Here is a 23,094-nt window from a genome sequence, read left to right as displayed (position 1 = left end):
GATTAGAATTAGGTCATTGGATATGGTTTTCCCGCGACCCTAGTGAGGATAAGCGGTACAGAAAATGGATGGATGGATATGGTTTGCAAGTGAGTGTTCATCATAAGCTGAGTATGGCAGCAAAGTTTGATGATGATCTACCATGATGGACAAAACTCATAACTCGGCTCCACAAGCTCCATCATGTTTTTTATTATACTCATCATTGTCTCTCAAGCACAGAACCAGATCACACACATGGAGGCATGCAAGGAGTGAAAGGGGCGCGCAAACCGTGCTACACCTCTTGAAAGTGCCTTGCTAAATGGCACCGTGACAATCGTCCAGAAGCAGACTAGCATCTCTCAAAAAACTTGTTGCCATTTTTACATTTAGTCCACAGTGGAACTTTGACCGTGACCCTGCGGTTCCAAAGCTCAACCTCCCTTAATCTTAAAGTGTTGTGTATGAAGAAGGTCATGTCCTGAACAGATCCATACATAATGTTGCCTAATTTAATCTTCTGAGAAGGGATTTATTGGATCTTTTCCATATTCACTGGAGGATCATGTTAAATGGCACACTGGATCAAATGCTCTGGCGAGCTGTAGGTTGCCCTGCTCCGATCCAGCGTGATCATATATTTAGGGCAGCTAAGGAAACAAAGGGAAAATGAAACACATGCATATTAAAGGCACGCATAATGAAAGGATGTGGATGAGACAAGGCTTGAAGGTCATACACAGCAAATTAAAAAAACAAAAAACCTATAAAAGCCTTGTTCTGATGTGCTGAGATGTGTGAAATTCAAAAGCTAAAAATTACAACAAAATATAAACATCTTCCAGCATTGTCAGGAAGCATTTGTAAAAAGATTAACATGCCAGTGAGGACAAACGGGCGCAAGACGCAATCCAGGTATTTGGTATACTCTGCCATCTAGCAGTATCAAAGAAATACTGCAGTTTGGAGAAACGGGCCCTGTGAATAAATTGGGAATTTGCAACAAAGACACTGAAGCTGAAATCATATTTTACTTGGGTGTACGAGTATTAGGGGCACAGTAAAATGGGAAAAGAAAAATATTTTGGGGGGGAATCAGAGGCCCTAATACTCAATGTCATTGAATGCAAGTCTACTGCAAATATATATATAAAACTTTGCAAAGCATGCATTGGATGGTTCTTAAAAAACAAAAAAAATTGTCATGGAATCGCAATGTCAGTGAATCACATCAATTAATGAAAAAAGTATTGGCCCCCTTCTCAAATTCCTATATGTTTGCATAGTTTCCCCACTTTAATGTTGCAAATATCAGACAAATATAACCCAAGTGAAATTAAAATCCGGTTTTTAAACAGTGATTTCATTAAGGGGGAAAAAAATGTTGCCTGGCCCTGTGTGATAAAGTAATGGCCCCCTAAACCAAATAACCGTTTGTGCCATCCTCGGCAGCAACAACTGAAATCAAGCGTTTTCTATAACTACCAATGAGTCTTACACATCTCTGTGGAGAGATTTTGGCCCACTCTTCCTGGCAGATATTTTGTAATTCAGCAAAAATTGAGGATTTTCAAGCATGAACTTTTTAAGGTCATGCCGCTGCATTTCAATAGGATTCAAGTCTGGACTTGGACGAGGCCACGCTAAAACCATTTATTTTTTAAGGCATTCAGAAGTTGACTTGCTGGTGTGTTTTGGATCGTCATCCTGCTAAAGAACACAAGTGAACTTCAGCTTGAGATCACAAATGATATGGCTGAACATTCACCTTCAGGATTTTCTGTTAAAGTGCAGAATTCATGGTTCCATCAATCACAGCAAGTTGTCCAGGTCCTGAAGTAGAAAAGCAGCCCAAGACCATCACACTACCACCACGTTTGACTGTTGGTATGATGCTCTTTTCATGAAATGCTGTGCTACATTTACACCATATGTAAATGTTTTGCAAAAGTCGAGCCTTCTTGTTCTTTTTGGTCGGCAGTAGTTTTTGTCTTGGAACTCTGCCATGGATGCCATTTTTGCTCAGCCTAATTGTTGTGTCATGAACACTGACCTTAACTGAAGCAAGGGAGGCCTGTAGTTCTTTAAAAGTTGTCCTGAGTTCCTTTGTGGCCTCCTGGATTATTCATTATTGTTCTCTTGGCATAATCCTTCTAGGCCGGCTACTCCTGGGAAGGTTCACCGCTGTTCCATCTTTTCTCCATATGAGGATAATGGCTCTTCTTATGGTTTGCTTGAATTCTAAAGCTTTAGAAATGGCTTTTGTAACCTTTTCCAGACTTATAGATGTCAATTACTTTCTCAAATGTTCTGGAATTTTCTTTGGATCTTGTCATTTTGTTGCAGCTTTTTTATATCTTTTGTCCGACTTGATTTTGTCCAGACAGGTAATCAGGCTTGTGTGTGAGCAGTGAAAATTCCCCAAAAGATGTGATTAGCCAATTAACCAAAGACATGTGATTTGCCAAAATGAATTTTCTTTTTCACACGGCCAGGTAACTTAAGTTCCCCCGCTTAATAAATGGAATTACCATTTAAAAACAACTTTTTAAATTCACATGGGTTCGTTTGATGATCTCAAAGTGGGGAAACTGCAAAAATAAGAATTTGAGAAGGGAGGCCAATATTTTTTTCACAGTACTGAACAAATAGTAGTCCTCACCAGTGTCACTAAACCTAAATAGAAATGAAGTTCATATCATGGACACCAAGCAAATATGGAGAATTTAATGTAAATGACCAGACATTTGACACTTGGCTTGAATGGTTGTCCCAGCAGGATACAATCATGCTCGTGCAAAAAAATAAAAATAAATAAAAAAATCATGTACTACTGTACAGTTGCAGTACACAGTAATCGGTGCTAGAACCACTAGAGGGCGGAAGAGACTTTACAATAAACGATCCATGTTCTTATGGTCAGTATACAATGAAAAGCACAAATCTTATTTTTGTTGTTTAGAAAAATTCACACAATTTGGAGATGCATGATTTCCATTAGACAGTTAGGTCATGTCACTTTGACTTTAAGTCTATTTGATTTCATAAGACGACTTAATACAGACATAGATTGTCTATTGACTCGCTCCCCTTAGAAGACAGCATAAATCTGCTGTGCTGCTCTGGGACATTTTAATTGACTGCTTTTGAGAGTTACATTATTTACCCAACTTTAAGAATGTATTGACAACAAATCAGCCAAGGAGGAGTTAAAATTAGTTTTTATTGTTATTTAACAGAGCAGGGGATGAAGAAATCCACCCCAAAACAAAACAAATATCTCCTCATACATTATTTTATTTGCAATGTGGGTTGGGCCACATCTTTCCCCCTAAAACAAACGGAATGATGTTGATTTCAAACAGCGGCAGGGTTGTAACACTTGTGGATGCAAACGATAAATCCATCACCAAGAGGTGGGCTGATGCTGCATTTATTTTATTTTTTTTAACCTGTCGGGAATGTAGAGACTACCTGGGTTGTTTCCCATGTGGATTTTAGGAGGCGGGCGCACAAGTCCAAAGTGAAACCAGGAGGTGATGACGCTTTTTCCCCATCAGGGGACAGCTCAGTTTGTTCGAGGGACATACTAAATTTATTAAAATGTATTCTCTTTCCATTCATTTTCTACACTGCTTTTTCTCATTTGTGTCGCGAATTAGCTGGAGCCTACCCCAAATGATTCCGGTAAGAGGCAGGGTACACCCTGAATCGGTTGCCATCCAATCACAGGGCACATTTACACAACCAACCATTCACACGTATGGATAATTTAGTCTTCACTGAACCTCACAATCATGTTTTTGGAATTTAGAAGGAAATACCCAAAGAAAATCCAAACAAGCATGGGGAGAACATGCAAACTCCAAACAGGAAGACCAGAGCCGAATCTCAAAGGCGAAACAGACGTGCTGACCGCAAGAACACCGTGCTGGCAAAATACCATCCAACATTATTGGTGGTATGATGAATGTTTTGGGGGGCTTTTTGGATCAGATCCTCTGAGGTATATGTCCAATTCCCCTGCTGTGGACTCGAGGTGTCAATCCGATGGTCGTCATTCTGATCCGACAGTGGAGCATAGAATGCACAACCTGCCCAAGGTTTCATTCACTATTAATTTAGCAACAGGTTGGAGACATCGCATGGTTGTTAAGGAACTAAACACCCAGCACAGTGGGGATTCCTGTTTGAAGTATGATCTTCCCCAGTTTATCCTGATTAAAATGCAGCGCAGCCTCCATGAAAAACCTGACGCAACATCACATTAGAAGACTTCCTGGTGGGTGTTGTTTGCATCACTACATTCTGAAAGCTGTCCAGCTTCTTCTTGACAAGACGCCAAACGACACGGACGAGCGGGGGTCATCCATTCACGCGGGTGTTATTACTAATAACGTGACTATAAATAAACCCGGAGACAGTTGTGACTAGAAAAGAAAACAATGCACCACAACCTAAATGACTAAAAGCGAGAAAAAAAAAAAAAGAAAAAAAAGCATGTCACAAATATGACAAACCTCCTCCAGTTTTAGCATGACATCATGTTTTCTCCAGAGGCTTCAAATAAACTCCAAACCTTCCAGCAGAAGGGATTTATTTGGGCTCCACTAGTTCTTTGGAAGTTTATTTTGTCTCTCAACAATAGTCTTCAAAACAACACATTAGGCTCCATAATTTTACAATAGTCAGTGAAACCTTTTTATCTTTATTCTTTTTCTTTTCCAAGTCTTTAAAAGTCGGCTACAATGTGGAAACCAGCAGATGTAAAACCACCTTCAACAGTAACATGAGCTCGTATAATTTCGACCTCGGCATGAGGCAACTTCCAAAGCGTTGGAGGAGCACAATATTTAAAAAAAAAAAACAGACAAGAATCTAGAATTCAGCCATACAAAGAGTCCGACACATCGGCTTCTCTGGTGTACACGCTGGAGATTGGAAAGAAGAGGCAGTCTGTGTGCAGTTTTACAGTCTTTTGCATTTCTTTTCTTTCTTACTCATTTTTGCAAAGCAATTTCTCCGATGGTCCTCGAAGATCAAACAGTCCGTGTGACGAGATCTCAAGTTCAGACACCGCACTGGACCTACCGAAGAAGGGTAAGGCGCGTATTCTGTTGTGTCTAATAATAATAATAATAATAATATCTTTACTCTGTCTAATCCATAGACAGAGGAATTCTGTGGCGACTCCCACTGTAAGATGGTCGACCAAAATAAGTTTGAACCCAAACCACCTTTAAAAAAAAAAAAAACAACCTCTACTGGACACAATCCGTGTATCCCAAACTTCGGGAATAGGCTCTCATTGCGGAAATGGAGGAACATCTCCCTCTCAAGACAAAAAAAAAACGGGAGGCAGATTTACCCTCCTGCATCAAGTTCATAGAAAGGATTAGAATGATAACGTTATAGATGGGTGGGAGCATAATGGCTATCATAGATATTACAAGGGCGGGAAAATGACAATAGGAATGGGAGGGAGGGGGAGATGAGGAGGTATTATTTCCATGTGTTGGCCGCCTGGGAGATGGAGCGGGAGGGTATCATGTCCAGCAGGTACTCCCGCTGGCGCTCCACGGAGGAGGTGGTCTTGTGGGCGGACAAGCTGGGGTTCACGTAGGCCATAGTCACGCCTGCCAGGACATAAATTGGTTAAAACAAATGCAACCAAGTTCTTTTGACATGAAGGAAGGACGGTGGTAAAGATGTAGAGATAGGGCTATGGTGTCCACTGGAAGAAGACTGGAGCCCGTTTTATCCAATGCAAGAAAAATTACTTATGTTTGACCACATGATTGAGAACAACGTGCAAACACACTAATAGATCACATGGTTCTTCAAATATAACTACCAGTGACCGGCGGGTATCTATCCAGCTATGAGGACGGGGGTTCACATTAAGTAAGGTTCACGTGAAAGTGGACTTTTAAAACAAGATAAAAAGGACTATTAAGGAGAAATGCAGAGAAACGTCAACAGAGACAGACAGGGTAGGACAAGTAAGTGTCATAGCTTCCCTGATCATAAACAGATGCTCACAACATTATGAAAAGACCACGTCAGAATCTATTTGAATGCCCATCGACAACGAAACCACAGCCACAGTGTAAGATCTTAAATACTGTGCAGGGAACTTGTTCACAACAACTGAGAAAATGTTTAAGTGCTTCAGTGCTGCTGTTTTGGTTAGCAACATTGTGAACAATAGGGTTTAAACGCATACAAATATAATCACAGTTGCTTCCCGTTTTTTTTCCCCTGAAGGAAAATAAAAAGGGGCATCGATTCAACAAACATTTGCTGCAAAGCGTGACCATGTCTTCAGGCATCTCCACTACTTACAAAAAGTGAGGGATAGTGGGCTTTCCTCAGGTGAAATTTCTGAATCTAAATTAATCTACATTATTCTAAAATTCACTCAAACCTTAACAGGTAAACTGAATTTGACTACTAAATCTTTGAATGCACATCCAACTGTTCAATGTTTCAGTACTTTTTGCAGAACCTGCTGTTCTTTAACAAGGAGTTGAAGGGCAAAATCTAGAACAGGTGTTTGATCCATGACAATTTTCAAGGAAATCCACTTGTATGGCTTCCAGTCTCTATCATCTATGTTGCAACCTGCTGATGACGTGTGTGTGATACTAGCCAAGTAGCAAATTCAATGCCACTTCTAACAAGGAAATTTATTGGTCGACACCTCTTGTGAATTTTGCCATTCATTTCCTTGTTAGAGAACAGCAAGTTGTGCAAAATGAGCTGTAACATTGAATTGTTGGAAATATGTATTAGAAGTTTTTAAGAAGGTCAAATTGTTAAGGTTACACTGCAGTTTTGGTTCATCTTGAAATTTCACCAGAAAGCTGAATATCCCTAACATTTTCTGAGTGGTGTATACAGATATATGTAACATCTGTGCTTTGTAATAATGTCTAAATGTCTCTGTACTGTTATTAGATTTTTATTAAAGTTTAGGAAGTCATGAAGAATGGCAGCTCATTAACTATATCCATTTATTGTAGGGTCATTGCAAAATTTGCTTTAGCAATTATTGTAGATTTACTTAATTAAATAAAACATGTTGGGGACAGATTGGCAGATAATCACCTAATTGTTAAATGTATGGGTGAGACATAATAATTTCAACAATGTTAGACTAAAAGAACATGCCAAAGGAAGTAGTTCGATCAAAGAGTGTCATCCACCTGCATTGCTGCTGCTCTTCCTCCAGGCAGTCACGTTGCCCTGATTACTGTTGCTGCCACCAGCGCTGACCTTCACCCCTTGCTGCAGCGGGCGCGCCGCCCCGTGCTTACCTGGCCTGCTGCTCAATGCTGCCGCTGTCACGGCACTCTGCAGCTGCGAGGAGGAGGGGGAGGAGTTGTAGGTGAATATGTGATGCTAACTGACCAGAACATCACAGAAATGCAGCAATACGCTGAACATGATTGTCTGCTAGGTGGCGTTTACCTGCTTAATGGCAGAATGATGGCCCGTCACAGATCTATGCGACATGGCAGCCCTGACCTGCTTGTACTGGTGAGACACGAGCACCTCGCTTTTGGACATCGAATGAGAGGATGAGGTGGTTTTGGAGATGGATGTGGCGGAGGAGGTGGTGGCCTGCTGGAGGATGCGCTGTTCAATCTCCTGCTCCTGCTGCAGTGCCTTGACGAAAGCCGCCTTCAGCCGACTGGTGTGCTCTGCCTTGAGTGCCTTCTTCTGATTGGATGACATGCACTGGTTACACAGGATGGTCCCGGCCTTCTCCTTCCTCCAGCGAGAGGTGAAATCAGTTTTACACTGGGTGCATGTGTACGGCTCTTTGGGAATTGAGCTGGACATGCCGGTTGTTGGACCTAGATTGCCTATGGGTGGTGGTGTGGTGGGGGATTAAATAATTAAAACATGGCATACATCTCAAACACAGTAACAGAATAAAAAGGTTGACCCACCTCTACCAAGCATGTCGAGGAGTTTTTGCACCACTTCCTCCAACCCCAACAAGTAGATGAACTCATTATTGGCGGCTGAAGGCAAGAAGTTGAACTCGGGGGCAGGAGGTTTAGGCGGCGGGATTTCCAGCAGCGTCTTTTCCAGCTGCTTGCGAAGTGCGAGCTTGGCGGCGGCCTGGCGGCTGGCAGGCGACTCATTGATGCCAGAGTTGGGTGACGCTGAAGAACCCTTAATGCCCGTTGGAGACGCCTGAACACAATAGTAGAGCCCATGTGAGTGACGACACATTCAAAATGTTGTTCTCGAACCTTGAAAGCTATGTAGTGGATACAAATAAAAAGTTTCGCACAGTTGAACCTCAATTGTCCATGTCATACAACTTCAGAATTTTACCAGGAAAAATTTTAAAGCAGTGGTGGGCAAATCTTTGTACTTAAGGTTCACATTTGTCATTAAAATGGATGGATGGGCCATGTCATTTGTAGAGAGGTGGAAAAAAAGTTGTGTTTATGAAAAATGTGAAAAAATAAAAATAGAAAAGATTTTTTTTACATTTAATAAGAAAAATTGTAAAATTGTCTATTTCTACTAATATTTAGAATTGTTATATTCACAATAAATCAATTAAATTATGCAAATCAGTAGAAAAAATTATAAACAGCTTGAATTACCCAGAGCAGAGCATATAGAGCCATATTCAAAGAGGCCTCCAACAACATACAGGTCACTTGTTGGCAAGTAGTGCTATATTATGTTTTCATTTTGACACATGTCTAAGAAACAAGATTGTACAGTTTATAGTTGTTATTTTTTCATGGTGATACTGATAACTTGAGTTTCAGACAAATTATTTCCATTTTCATTACTTCTCATGGGAAAAATGGTTGCAACCTTAAGAGGCACCACTAATGCTTCGGTTGTGTTCTCACCTGTGGGATGTTGACCAATATATTACTGTTGGCCACATTAGCCACCCGAATGAGGCCCTGCTGAATGATCCTCTGTCCCTGGACCTGCACATTTGGCACGGAGGCCCTGGGAGCCAGCAGCAGAGGAGGAGGGCCCGAGCCTCCGTGCTGTTGCTGTTGCTGGCGCAGGCTGGCGATCTGCTGGGGAGTCACAGTAACAGGCTGATTGCAGCCAAATGTAGAAGCAAAACAAAACGCAAAAAAGACACAAGAGAAGTGAGCAGAGTCGGGACAAGAAATGTATTACATCAGTAGTAAAGAATATTGGGAGGACCAACCTGGGCTCCTCTGACCAGTGGTGGCATGGCTGTCTGAGAGCTGTGTTTGGACGGGACGTGTTGACCTCCCCGCACCAGAGGCGGAGGGATCACCATGCCTGAGCTGCGACCAGTTACCTGTCAAATGGTAAATGGACTGCACTTATATAATGCTTTATCTCCACTATCACAGTGCTCAAAGCTCCTGACAAAAGCCTCACATTCACTCACTCACACACACATTCATACACCAATGGGCGGCTGCTGCCATGCAAGGCTCTGCCAGGCCTACTGGGAGCAAATTAGGGTTCAGTGTCTTACCCAAGGACACCTCGACAGTCGCAGCCAGGATTCGAACCAGTTACCCTTCGGTCACCGCTCTACCTACTGAGCCATAGCCGCCCATATGCAACAAGCCTGTCAACATATATGATATTCTACCAAGTGTGTAGGTTGACCCGATTAGTCCACGAGTTAACTTTACTACTCCACATCGAAGTTTAATGCTTGAGGTCGACTAATCGCTCATCACGTGTTTTTGGCATCTCGTCTTCCAATTGGCCAATTTACAGAGGACTTTTGACTCCTGTCTGCTGCTTGCACTAGATTAAACACCCTGTGTAACAGCGAAATGTCAGACCAACACAGTCTTCATATGTCTGTGCAGGTCCAAGAGTACAAAAATACACTTGTTGTGAATCACCATAGTGGTAAGCCTTGCCGGCTTCAGCCATTTCATTTGCCACTAGTCTTAAAAGATTCATACCAGACGTACCTCAGGACCGGCAGCAAGGAACGAAGGCAGTATAGTATATTAGACTATTCATAGAACTTGTATGGTACAACACTCACCAACTTTGGGACACAACATTGTCGCTTTTCAACACTGACGTCGTATGGAAGTTACAAGTGTGTGGAAATATTTTACTAAAAAAATTAGACCAGTAGCACAGTAACTTGCAAAATATACAATAAAGGCTCAAGTGAAATGGAAACTTTTTGGGATCTGGCTACGTTGTCCCATCTTATAACATGCTATACTATTGATTACTGAACACAAGATGATACTGGCTTATTGGAGAGAAACATGGCAACTCTAATTGCTACAACAACAGTCAGCTGAATGGTGAGTTATATTTTTACTGTTATTATTACTTATTTGTTTTTTATTTGTGTCTATGCTGGTCCGTTGAAACATGTCTTTACGTGAAACCGGTCTGTGGCGCAAAAAAGGTTCTGGACTGGTGTACTGTGCTGAAAAAATATCATTAATCCAATTAAAATTATGATTAATCGACTTCGATTTGACTTTCATCACATCTAAATCGACTAAAATAAATCTGCAGTTGTTCAACCGTTCTATACAGTATGAAGACCATTTGCTGTAGTGTGTACCTGAAGGGGTCCTTTGCTTGATGTAATGCTACCTCGCACCAGAGGAGGGGGAGTCGCCACGGAGCCAGATGCCTTGGAAATGAGAGAAATCAAAACTGTCATTTAAAGTAACAATCATGCAAGAATCTGACAGATTTTCATCAGTGAAGCCTCAATTAATGTCTTATAGCTTAATATTAGACATGCATCACCTAATGAACTGTTGGTCTGTCTGTCTCTCAAAAGGCTAGCATCAGCTGATCCACAACACAAGCCTCCAGGGCTTTATCAAGAACCAAAATAGCTCAGCGGATGACTCGGACATCAGATATTAATCTCCTGACCCAGTTTGAACTTGAGTTTCCCTTTTAATTTTTTGTTTTACCTTCTGAGCTGTGCTCTCCTTCTGGATCTGGCTCTGTCGTAGTTTCTTAAGCAGCACCAACTTGGCTTCTTGGAGTCTTAGCTCTTCTTTGAGCTGTTTGATGATTTGCTCCCGCTCCTCGGGAGAACTCTTCTGTATAACGGAAAGAGAGATTAAATAATATTCCTATTCTAAATAGACCTTGACAACACCCAGAAAAGTGTTGCAGTTTTCCCACCATAAGTTTTTCTGTGTCCGTCTTAGTAAAGCAGTGGCCATTCATGAGAGGACTGGATGGCTCGTTGTCTGATAGCACGATCACGTCATCTGGTGATGGCGGCTGGCGCTCTCTCTTGATTTCACTGAAAGGACGACAGGAAAAACAAAGTATTTAGAAATCCTATTCGGACTGAATACTGCATTATCAGTCAATACACAAATATAGGTAAACAACTGAAATCGAACGCCGTCCGGCTTGTCAAATTTAGTTTTATTCATTCGACTTCTGGTAAGCCCTATTCTGAAAGGACAGTAAGAGAAGAATGTGAGAAGGGAAGTGAAAGTGTCTGCTGCAAATCAAGCTGCCTTTCAAGGTACATTTAATAAAGTGACTTGACTCATTCAGTGCTCAGATGAGCGACGTCAAAAAAATACGATGGTTGCTTTTCAAAAAGGTAGGGGTCCACCCCTACCTTTCACCCCTAATTCCTTTCAATGTTTTACATCACATTAGTGGTTGATCAAATTTTACACTTTACTACAGAAAGTTAGGACCGTTTTGTTCGCAACATGAGAATAGTTAAGCTCACTTTGATGAAAGAACTTTAAACTTTGAAAACATTGCCTTACTTTGTCAAGGTTTTAGGGGGATGACAGTTTGGACTCAAATCTAACACAAAAAAAAAAGTTTTGAAATCCAAACAAATTTGTTGACCAGCATAATGAAGCAGACTGTGTTTAGCTTCGGAAGGTCCATTGTCTCAGCAACACAGCACTTGTAGTTTTGACCAACTTCCACTAGGAGGAGGCATATAATCAAAGTTTTTAATCACCCTCCCAAATGCGGTGAAAATGTGCTCTGAGGCAGACAAGAAAACAAGAACCGGGAGATCAATAAGAGAGTAATGGCGAGAGAGGGAGCAAGCGAGGGAATAACTAAGGTTTGTCTCCATCAAACATGGTTACACAGAGGTCTTCCATCTCTCTTCCGATTTAGATGTCGAAGAAAAGTCAAAGTTTGAAGGAGACCTGGCTGAAGATGACTTGAGTGACATAGTGGTTTGTCTCTAAGGGAATTATGCACCCACATGGGAAAGACTGATTCCAAACGTGTCCAAGCTTAGGCCTGGTTCACCACAAAGAACCTCGAGGCCTCACCTCCTCCTCCCGTACCTCTGTGGCCTAGTCGAACTGGGAGAGCCTGGGCCTTGGCTCTTCCCTCCCTCCCAGCTGCCGACAACAAAGTCACAAGTTGAACTAAGCAGAGGTCCGCTGGAGACATGGGAGAGGGTGACAGTGATGGGGGCAGGGGAATAACATGGCCAGGAGCCAACCTATTGTGTACACTCTCTCACTCGGTCACTCAACCAGTCGCTACTTGGCGCACCCCTCCCCCAACGCTACTTGTTCATCTTTTATAATCCCAACTCACTCACTTCTTCGCACTATGGTGCACACTTCTGTATTCACTTGCGCGTGGTTGCTAAACTGCCATCTACGAAACACCCCCTTCAGCAGGACAGCATCAAAGGAAGCTGCATATACTATACAGAAACTAATGATACAGAACACAGCAGGTATGAAACAAAAAACATAAAACCTCCTTGAAATCTTTCAAAAGGTTAGAAAATATGTCAATCTCAGCCTCAGGTACTTGTAAAATTGAAAGTATGCCTCTTGCTGACAGTTTGCCCTCCTGCAGCCCGAGGCGTGATCTGTATACATTCCATAAAAGCAGTTACATTTAATTGTCAAACATAGGTTGAATTACATAGGACAAATACCAAAGGGGACTAGCTTATGGTTGTCGCTGCCACTCAGTCAGGAAGAGTTTCCACATCAGGTTGGTTATGTAAGGTCCAGTGTTTCTGCATGCCCCGGCTTTACAACTGAACCGCACACTATAAGATTAAGCACCGCTCAATCTGTAACAATTATTTGAAGCAACAGCATATGCGTTGCATGGAGCTTTAACATCAGCAAAGCCGTTCACCGAAGAGATGACGAAACAAAATGGAGGTGACATATAGTCTGAAACTCTAAAGTAGCAGGCAAACTACAGGTTCCTCTTGGAAAAAGATTTCCTATAAAACTAATCCATTCATATGGAACAGTACAGTATGGGCTGTGCAGTGACTAATTACACGCGCTGAGCCCAGTTCAAAGGTGACAAACTGAGATGAGTCAGCTCTTGGTTTCGACATGAACTGTCATTGCGTCACCACACGCATTTATCTCTCATCACTTGACATCAGGCATTCGTCGGCGTGGTCATGTGACACACCCACCACTCCTCCTGGCCCCTCCCTCATCCAACTGCTCCTTCCAAAGTAGAAACCATGGCAACGGCCAGTTGGAACCAGTTTGTGACACATAGTCTTCATTTTGTGTGAGGAGCGAGGCAAAGCTCAGGTGCTGCTGTGGGAGAAAATGGAGCCTGGGCCCCACATGAGCATCCCCCCCGCATGCAACTTCCTGTTTGGTGCTCACTTGATTTCAAGAGGAACCTGAAACTCCAGTGGACAGCACTGTGCAACCGCAAGGCATTGAGCTTGAACGCAAAGAAACTAAAAATAACTTTATAGGCAAACTCCTCCCAAAGGAAGAAGACAGATCAATGTGCTGCCTGCCACATCACAAGTGCGATCTGGAAATGCTTGTGTTCTTTTCACCTTTACCCCTCACTTAGCATGAAAGCTGATTATAGACGACGTATGAGGAAAAGGTTTACTGTGGACAACACGGGGCCTTAATATACATGAACAAATGTTTTAGCATCAATATCACCACGTGAAGTGAAAGCAAAAGCATGCCACCACAGAACATTAAGGAAAATGCCTCACCTTTTGGATGTGCTCATGTCAACAGGCTCGTCCCTCGTCTGCACCTCCACCTTGATAGTGGCCTTCACCTCCCCAGTCTTAAGGATGCTGGCTGCCAACTTCGCCGACTGTTCACTCTTCAGTTTGTCCCCCTCTGCTTCGGCCCCATCCAGGTCCAGGGGGCTTCCGTCAGCGTCCCCCTTCTCCAGCTTGACCCGTTTGGAGTCCATGTCTCCCGTGCTGTCCCTCTCCATGGCCCTCTTCTGGCTGCGTGTTTGACGCACCGCCTCTTCTGACATGGCTGCTCTCAACCTGGAGAAACGGAAGAGAAAACTCATTGAAAAGGAAAACCGTTGAAAAGAAAAACCATCGCATAAGCAAACAAAAAGCTAAGCCCATACCCTTAAGAAGTACAGCAATAGCACATAAATTATGATTTCATTACAACTTCGCCTCCTTTTTTCACTTAGAAATGGCAATTCCCTCATTCCCTCAACAAACCAAGCAAGACATCAAAGCATATCATAGCACTCCGCAGATACAATGCAAATAATATGATCCCTAGGAGCTGTGGGTGTTATAGGACGGTGGCGGAGTAATCTGATTGGATGCTCAATAGGTACTCTGTTTCGTTGACTCCATGACATCACTGCCGCATCAATGCTTTTTCTCATCCATGATCTCGCCTTTGAGCTCATTCTGTTAGATGTCAAAATAATATTAAGTATGCTTCACCAATCCCTGAAAAATCACACATTTTTAACAGCTAGACTTTGAAACCCGAGTGAAAGAACGACACTCGTATGCCACTGATGAGCAAAACAATATATATCATCGCTATCTAATGCCTTCCTTTTTAGTCCATGTTTCTACTTTAACAATCAGATTTTCCATGTTGTTCAGTTAAAGAGGTGTTGTTAAACAACAAATGAAAACATGTTCTATAACAGGGTAAGAGAAGCGCTGATCACAATCCACCACTTCTAATGTCCTTCAAAGAGCACACGATACCGGTTTTGAAGGCAAACTAAGATCCTACAGAGTCAATAACAAATCACCTTTACTTTGTTGTACTAAAAGTGCCAATAATGTTGGAAAATTAAGAGATGAAGGCACAGATGATCAATATAGGTATATTTTTGATGAACAGCCTGATTGATACAAGAGTCAAAATTAGCTATTAAACTATGAATTACGCCAATTGTTTCAATGACAAAGAGATTTGAGGAAACGTTTTACCTCACTACCCATTGTTAGAAGTTGAAAAGAACGTATGTGGCTAGTAAGTATCACTTTGTCATGGAAAGCCATTATGCTCGGCAGCAGACGTACACTTAAACTTGCATACAAAAGATTAAAACGTCCAACATACAGTAATTTAAAACAATAGACTTATATTGCTGGTGCTAAACAAGTATAATGATTTTATGTGGTGTGCTTTTGTGTGCTTTTTCTAACTAGTTCACTGTAAAACGTTTTTGTCATAGTTTGAGATCTTGTTTCTATGGGTAATCATTCTGCGTTCCATTTAGCTGATACATTCAGCCTTAAAAAGGGTCCACCCTGCAGTATAGTGGCATCTTGTCCTAGCGCCGGTGCCCCAGATCCTGACCCAAATCTCTTTCAGTACAGTAAGATGATGAAACCCACTTATCACATAACCTATTACAAAGCACAAACACTGCAACATTCAAACTCAATCCCAAGTGGGACATCTGATGCAGACGTAGCTTCCTCAGCGTTAGGGCTAGCTCTACCCCACCCCCTCCACAAATGCAGTCTACGTAAAACACTCGTAGGTATTATTTGGGCAAAGACCAAGTCCAAACAAAGCATCTTTGTGTCAGAAGGCTGACGAGGTTTTTCTACCCCGATGTGACATCATCACAGCTTTGAGTGACCTTATCCTGAGATTAATTTAGCGACAGCTTTCTGGTTCCATAAAAATAGGTCCAAAAGGGTCTCACTAATTAGGGAGATGTACAAGTTACCCCCCCCCCCCCCCCCCCCACCACACTCACTCCCAAAAAAAAGACCTACTTAAGGTAGGACTAAATTATGTTGACAGGTTTTGGAATGTTCAAATGACATTCCAAAGCATTTCAATCCAAATAATACGGTGTTGTCAATGTATCAATGATGCCTGAAATACATTTGGTCTGTACTAAAACCTGAGGCCAGGTTCTCTATAAAAAAAAAAATATATATTTTTTTTTACTGTAACTTACAAAAGCTTTGATTGCTTTTTCTCAAGAAAACTATCAATTCAAACTGAGCAAAAGTAAGAATCTAGTCAACGCTTGAAAATATTTCGCAGAACAAATTCAAGTCTGTTTGCATGAGTGCATGTAATAAAATCCCAAACCTGCATTGATGCAAAAAAATTGTCTCGTTGTGCCATCCTTTACTAAAAAAACACAAACTACGTTTTGAATATACATTGAATAAGTCAAACTAGGGCTGCACAATTATGCCCAAATTAATAATCACAATTATTTGTATCAATATCGTAATCACAATTATTCCTTATGTTCGGGAAAAATATTTTATTCCACTACTTTTAAAAATGATATGTAACAGTTACCAGTGCAAAATGAATTTTTAAATGAGAATAAATGATAGATAATAAAAAAAAGTACCAAGAAAATAAATAAAGAAATCTACTTTACCAAACACTAACTGAATAAATATGCTATTACAAAATGCAATCACAAATTTCAACTTATTGGAAGCAGTTAATGCATAAAACGCAAATGCATAACCCGACTTTTCATTTGAAAATCCCCGTCAATATAGTGAAATGTCATCTCCGTTGTTCTGCTTGACCATTAGTCCATTAGTCAGTCGTGCATGGTCACAAACTGCAAATTGTTAGACATTTGTGATTTCCCTCTTCGTTTAGTCCCGGAGTTTTTTCATTGTGGTCAGGCCAGCCGAAAAGTTTAAGGGAGCCGCTACAACGATTGTTAATCGTGTCTTACGGTGACACGTCGCCTCTCACCCAATGTGCTGAGAGGGCCAACTTCAAAATAAAGGCCTAAAATGGAATTGATGTCCAATGTACTAATACAGTATATGTAGCTTTTATAAAAATAAAAGCTACATATACTGTATTAGGTCCAGGGCCAACTTCAAAATAAAGGCCTAAAATGGTATTGATGTCCAATGTACTAATACAGTATCTGTAGCTTTTATTTTGAAGTTGGCCCTGGATCGCGATGCTGCCACTTAATGAAACCTTAATCATATGTTCGCCCCTTAGTGGCTGGCTGAGTAGGTTGCGGGCACGGCTGCAAATGAAGCACTTTTCTTATGCAGCAGTGTCCGCATTTAAATGTAGACAATAAGCAGGCTCATTTTATCATGGCAGCAAAAATCACAATCACAATTAAAATTCGATGAATGCAGCCCTAACTCAAACTGTGTCAAGTTCAAAATGATGGGACGATGCAGTGTTCCTGGGAACAGCTGTGGTGCAGGTCAACACAAAAGTGGCTCTGCTGGTCCCAGAGGAGGGAGATGCCATCCTTATCCATCAGTTAATGCTGCTAAGCAACAAGTCTGGTAAACAAATTTTTTTCTACACGCATGCGTTGAGAGTGTGCCACGAACACACTTGAGAGCAGCTCAATGGATGTATATGACGGGGTGTGATGGTTGCGTCACTACACCGCTCACTCCCATGAGTCTTCTATATGAGTTTCTATACGAGCTCTGGAGGCTTGTGGTGTGATGAGGTCTTCACTCACCACATCTCGCTTATAGGAAACTTAAGTTTAAAACGCTGACTCAAACATGTTCATGGGGGATAAAATGTCAGTACATCATATCTACATAAACCTAGAGTTTTCTGTGAAATCTTAAAAACCTGTTTCTTATACAATCCATTTACATTTTTGAAAGGCTTCGCTTGCTCAGTGTTTTAAAAATGATCTTCTTTTGAATGTCCTGGAATTGGCAACTGAGGCAAAATGGAGTGAGCCTAAAGAAGAAAAAAAGAAAAGAGCAACACTAAATTGTCTTAATTACATTTTTTTCTTATTTGAATAAAGTTTACCCAATAGCATACCTTTTTTATTTGCCTATAAGTCAGAAGTGTTTCAAATCAAGTTAAAAAACAAAACTTAAAAAAAAAAAAAAAAAAAAACTTTAGAAGGTAAGAATTTTTTTGATTTTTTTTTTTGATTGGCCCCCGATTTCTGATCACATGATTAGATTGGGACAACCTTGTTTTTATTTCCTGGTATTTTTAAGGAACAATGGACGGCACAATTTATCTGCAACCAGCATAGACACTGTTGAGTCACTCAATTTGCTTGCGATATTTAAAAACAACAAAATGGCGTCTAGTACCGGAAAGTTGAGCTAGACCAACTTCGCTATGACAACAGTTTCAGATAACATTCTGATCAATATAGAAATCTAACATTTAAAAAAATATATGTAATTTAATAGATTTTTGGAAAACGTCCAATTTAACTAAATTTTCAAATGTGCGGTGTTAGGCCCTAAAATTATGTTGTCAGGAAACCAAAAAGCCAAACTGGTGCCTTTTTTTGTCCCAGTTTTGGTCAAATAGGGCGACATTCACTTGAGGAGGCTTAAATCAAATTATCAAATGTTGAGAATAACCAATCAGGATTGATACAATACACATAAAATAAGTGCATGTGTGGCTCACATCCAGTGTCACTAGTCAGTATTCACACACCTTTACGTTTTCCCACATTTTAAGTTACAGACATTCTACAGCTGATTTGATGATAGTTTTCTTTAAAAAAAAAAAATCTACATAAAATATCCCATAAAATAAAAACATGTTCAGACATTTGTTCAAATGTATTGGAAATGTAAACATAATAGGTACATAAGTATTCAGACCCTTGGCTTATTATTTTGTTGAAGCACCTTTGGCAGCAATCACAGCCTCAAGTCTTCTTGGATATGTCTCTATGATCTTGGCACACATTTTCTCCCATTCTTCTCTGCAGATCCTGTCAAGGTCAGTCAGGTTGGATGGGCAGCGTCTGTGGACCACCATTTTTAGGTCTTTCCAGAGATGTTCGATTGGATTCAAGTTGGGGATCTGGCTGGGCCACTCAAGGACATTCACAGGTTGCTCCTGAATCCACTTCTTTGTTATCCTGCCTGTGTGCTTTGGGTCATTGCCGTGTTGGAAGGTGAATCGACGCCCTAGTCTGAGTTCCAGAGCACTCTGGAGCAAGTTCTCTTGAGGAATTTCTCTATACTTGGCAGCTGTCATCTTACCCTCTATGCAGACTAGTCGCCCAGTTCCTGCAGCAGAAAAACAGCCCTACAGCATGATGCTGCCACCACCATGCTTCACAGTCGAGATGGTGTTAGCCAGATGATGAGCAGTCCCTCTTCTTCTCCAGATATGACTCTTGCAATTCAGGCCAACAAGTTCTATTTTGGTTTCATCAGACCAGAGAATTTTGTTTATGCAGGTCTGAAAATCCTTAGGGGGCCATTTGGCAAACTCCAAGCAGGATGCCATGGGCCTTTTAATGAGAAGTGGCTTCCGTCTGGCCACTCTACCATGAAGGCCTGATTGGTAGAGTGCGTTAGCAATGGTCGACCTTCTGGATGATTCTCCTATCTCCGCAAGGGAACACTGGGGCTCCACCTTAGTGACCACAGGGTTTCTTGTTCACCTCTCTGACCAAGGTCCTTCTTCCCCAGTTACTCAGCTTGGTCGGACAGCCAGCTCTAGGAAGGGTCCTGGTGGTTCCAAACTTCGAGACCACCATCGAGACCACCACAGTGCTTTTCGGGACCTTCAATGCTGCTGAAATTATTTTGTATCCTTCGGTCTCTGAGGTCTGCAGACAATTCCTTAGACTTCATTGCTTGGTTTCTGCTCTGACATGCACTGCCAACTATGAGACCTTACATAGACAGGTGTGTGCCATTCCAAATGATGTTCAATCAACTGAATTTACCACAGGTGGACTCCAAGTTGTAGAAGCATCTCAAGAATGATCAGTGGAAATTTGATGCACCTGAGCTTAAGTTTGAGTGTCATAGTAAAGGTTGTGAATACTTCTGTACCGATTATGTTTGAATGTTTACATTTTTTATCAAATTAGACCAATATCTGAAAATATGTTTTTACTTTGTCATTATGGGATATTTTATGCAGATTTAAAAAAAAAAAGAAAACTATACTCAAATCAGCTTTAGAATACGTCTGTAACATAGAAAAATGTGTAAAACGTGAAGGGGTGTGAATACATTCTGGTGGCACTGTATATACATGTGTGTGCCAGTGATCCTCCTGTGGACATTTGTGTCACATCAAAAAAAGCTACTGAATCCAATGCATCTTAAGAAGCACAGATGGTGAGCCGTGTTGTTTCTACTTACAGCCTGCTTTGGATGTTCCTCGTTTCCCCTCAGACTAAGAAGGCCTAAGGGCAGACCAGATAATTAATAAAGGCAACTGTGGTAGAGGGAGAGAGAAAAATTACTCACTTCTGCCACAACGCAAGCTAGTGTAAATCAATACATAAAATATACTTGCAATTCTTTTGAGACCACCGCATAGCCTAGCATCAATCTTTTTCGATAAAACTGGTTGTGTGGAGTAAATTTCCAAGCCTGGTGTTTTGTGTGATCGGGATGCTTTTTCGCCCCATGAAAGCAAATGGAAATCTCCTGACCTGGTTTGACAATACAGTCTCTCTCCTTTTGTGTCCAACGCTACAAGGAAAGAAGATAAATGGCAACATCGCATCCACCCCCCTAAGGTAGCGTACGAGCCTCTTATCTCCAGCTCCATAATGATTTTCCCACTGGGACCTGCCGACACATTAACAGCCATTTTAAGAAGCCAAGTCTTTACAGTCATGTCTTTATGCTTCAATTAGAGACACGCTGGTCAATAATAGCTTTGTTTGAAGTCAGTCATATATTTTATATTATATTTATTTATTTATTTTAATCAGAGACAAGTATACATCTCTTCTAGTAGACAAACGGTCTTAGGTTGAGTCAGGACTTTGGCATGCTGAGAGCGCATAAATATGACAACAACCATTCTTCTCCAAGGATCAATGTTACACTAATTACATGTAAGAATACAAAAAGGATTCCTTACAGTTTGCCTTGGTTGTATATTGTCGCTGTCAAATGAAGACGGTGTAGCTCCACTTTAAGACCATTTTGACTAAAGAAAATTAGATTGTCTGTGTTCTCCCACATGTACTGTAAAAAATTTAAAACCTCTTCAAAATAGATTTTTCTGAAATGCCAGAAAGGTATTTCAAAACACACCTCCCACAATTAATCAATTTTGAAGTTAACATGAGCCAGGACGAGTAAGGATTTGAGAAGGTACCAGGAAAAGCTAATCAGCGTTATTTTGTTTCTATAAACCTTGGTTTTTCCTTAAGTGATAGCATTAAGCTAGCAATGTTTCCAAAACTAACTGTCTTGTATTTAAAGATACAAGATGTCATTATTTTTGTTGTGCGTTTACAAACCCCAATACCCATGAAGTTGGGACGTCGTGTTATTTTTAGACTTTACACCGATCTGATCGGCTTGATCAGTATGGGTCGATAATTAGCATTTTATGGTGAGCGGCTTTAATGTCTTAATTCGCCAATCCAATCAATGAGGTCATTGATCAGCTCTGCAAAAGACATTTACGCTGCATCGCCATCGTATACAGTATATTTGAATCCAAAAGCTAGTTTATTTTTAGCCTTGTCGCCTGTCTTTTGACATCGTACTGTAAATATCTGACTGCCAATAAGTTATTTTAAAAAACAATGGCAGTGTGAGACAGACAACACTTCTGAGACAGATAACACGTAAGGCGTGGATCAGACTAGAAGACAAATTTGGTCTTTCACGATTGCACTATGTCAGACTACTGGAATAAAATCATGTATTCCGATACCACCATATTCCGTCTTTTACAAACACTGGGCTTTATCTTGTAAACTGAAACGCGACTGGATGCACTCGTTACCATGGCGATGACAACAACAATAGCGCACGCAAATTTATTGTGTGTGTGGGCGGGGGTATGTTCACGTACTTTTAATACGATATGGCTCACAAGCAGCCAACAAAACGTTCTGTAGCCTAGCAAGCCAGTGCTAGCACTAACAGTTGTACGTAAACATGCCAGCGTTCTGTCGAATCATGCTCTAAAGTTTCGGTTGGTGCGAAGTAATTTAATTACAATAAAGTAATTTATTTACACTAAGTTAGCACCCATTATTTCAGTCATGTTGTAATGTTGGTTTGACTTGACTGAAAAGTTAAACTCATGTCAGTGGCCAATCCTTCAATGCTCCGTAGAGGTCATTAGTGTTTTACCTTTTGTCTAATATGCTAGAGAACCCTTTTGAAGATTCTCAGTATAAAGTACACGAGTACATACAATGAAGGAACAAGTCATTTAAATAGACACATTGCTCCATCTTGTGATCGGCTCGGTGATCGTTTTTTTAAACTCGCTGATCGGTGATCAGCCCCAAAAATCCTGTAAAGCCTAGTCATTTTCAACTTATTCGCAATTGAATACACTACAAATATATTTGTTCAAACTGATGAACGTTATTGTTTTTTGCAAATATCTCATTTTGAATTTGATGTCTACAACACGTTCCCCAAAAACTGGGACGGGCAAAAAAAAATGTATATGAAAGTTGAGGAATGCTAAAATAAAACGTGTTTGGAACGAACATTCCACAGGTGAACAGGTTAATTGGAAACATGTGAGTGTCATGACTGGGTATAAAAAAAGAGCATCCCCGAGAGGTTCAGTTTCTGACAAGCAAGGATGGGGGAAGGTTTATCACTTTGTGAACAACTACATGAGCAAATAGTCCGACAGTTTAAGAGCAATGGTTTTCTTGTTAATATTATGTGTTTAAAAGTATACAAAGTGTTTAAGAGTATAGGAAAGGTTTATAAGAGTATGTTAGAGGTTAATAGTGTGGGAAAGATAAGGGTGGGACTGGGTAGATTCATACAGCTTCAATATGTTAAAAAAATGTGGCCACCACATTGCGGATTTACTTATCGTATGTTGTTCCCCACTAGTTAAGTTATGAACAATGATGATGTCAGACAAAGTTTCAGTACGTCAGTGCTGTTTCCCTGTCTTGACG

General features: G+C 40.9%; 1 protein-coding gene across 1 annotated transcript in view; it reads right to left on the bottom strand.

Moving 5' to 3' along the window:
- Nucleotides 1–3,181: 3,181 nt before the first annotated feature.
- Nucleotides 3,182–23,094, bottom strand: part of gatad2ab (GATA zinc finger domain containing 2Ab) — a 35,011-nt gene continuing 15,098 nt past the window's right edge. Inside the window, exons 2-11 of the mRNA XM_061684089.1 lie at nt 13,967–14,257; nt 11,143–11,266; nt 10,926–11,057; nt 10,562–10,633; nt 9,188–9,304; nt 8,871–9,071; nt 7,941–8,190; nt 7,456–7,853; nt 7,191–7,344; nt 3,182–5,618 (exon numbers count right to left, since the gene is read on the bottom strand). Coding sequence (XP_061540073.1) covers nt 5,485–5,618; nt 7,191–7,344; nt 7,456–7,853; nt 7,941–8,190; nt 8,871–9,071; nt 9,188–9,304; nt 10,562–10,633; nt 10,926–11,057; nt 11,143–11,266; nt 13,967–14,244 — 1,860 coding nt within the window. The 5' untranslated portion in view covers nt 14,245–14,257 and the 3' untranslated portion in view covers nt 3,182–5,484. The remainder of the gene's footprint in view (nt 5,619–7,190; nt 7,345–7,455; nt 7,854–7,940; nt 8,191–8,870; nt 9,072–9,187; nt 9,305–10,561; nt 10,634–10,925; nt 11,058–11,142; nt 11,267–13,966; nt 14,258–23,094) is intronic.

Source organism: Phycodurus eques, chromosome 8, assembly GCF_024500275.1.
Source record: "Phycodurus eques isolate BA_2022a chromosome 8, UOR_Pequ_1.1, whole genome shotgun sequence".
Lineage (NCBI taxonomy): Eukaryota > Metazoa > Chordata > Actinopteri > Syngnathiformes > Syngnathidae > Phycodurus > Phycodurus eques.
Note: the sequence above shows the minus strand (reverse complement) of the source record. Positions and strands in the feature narration are given on the sequence as shown.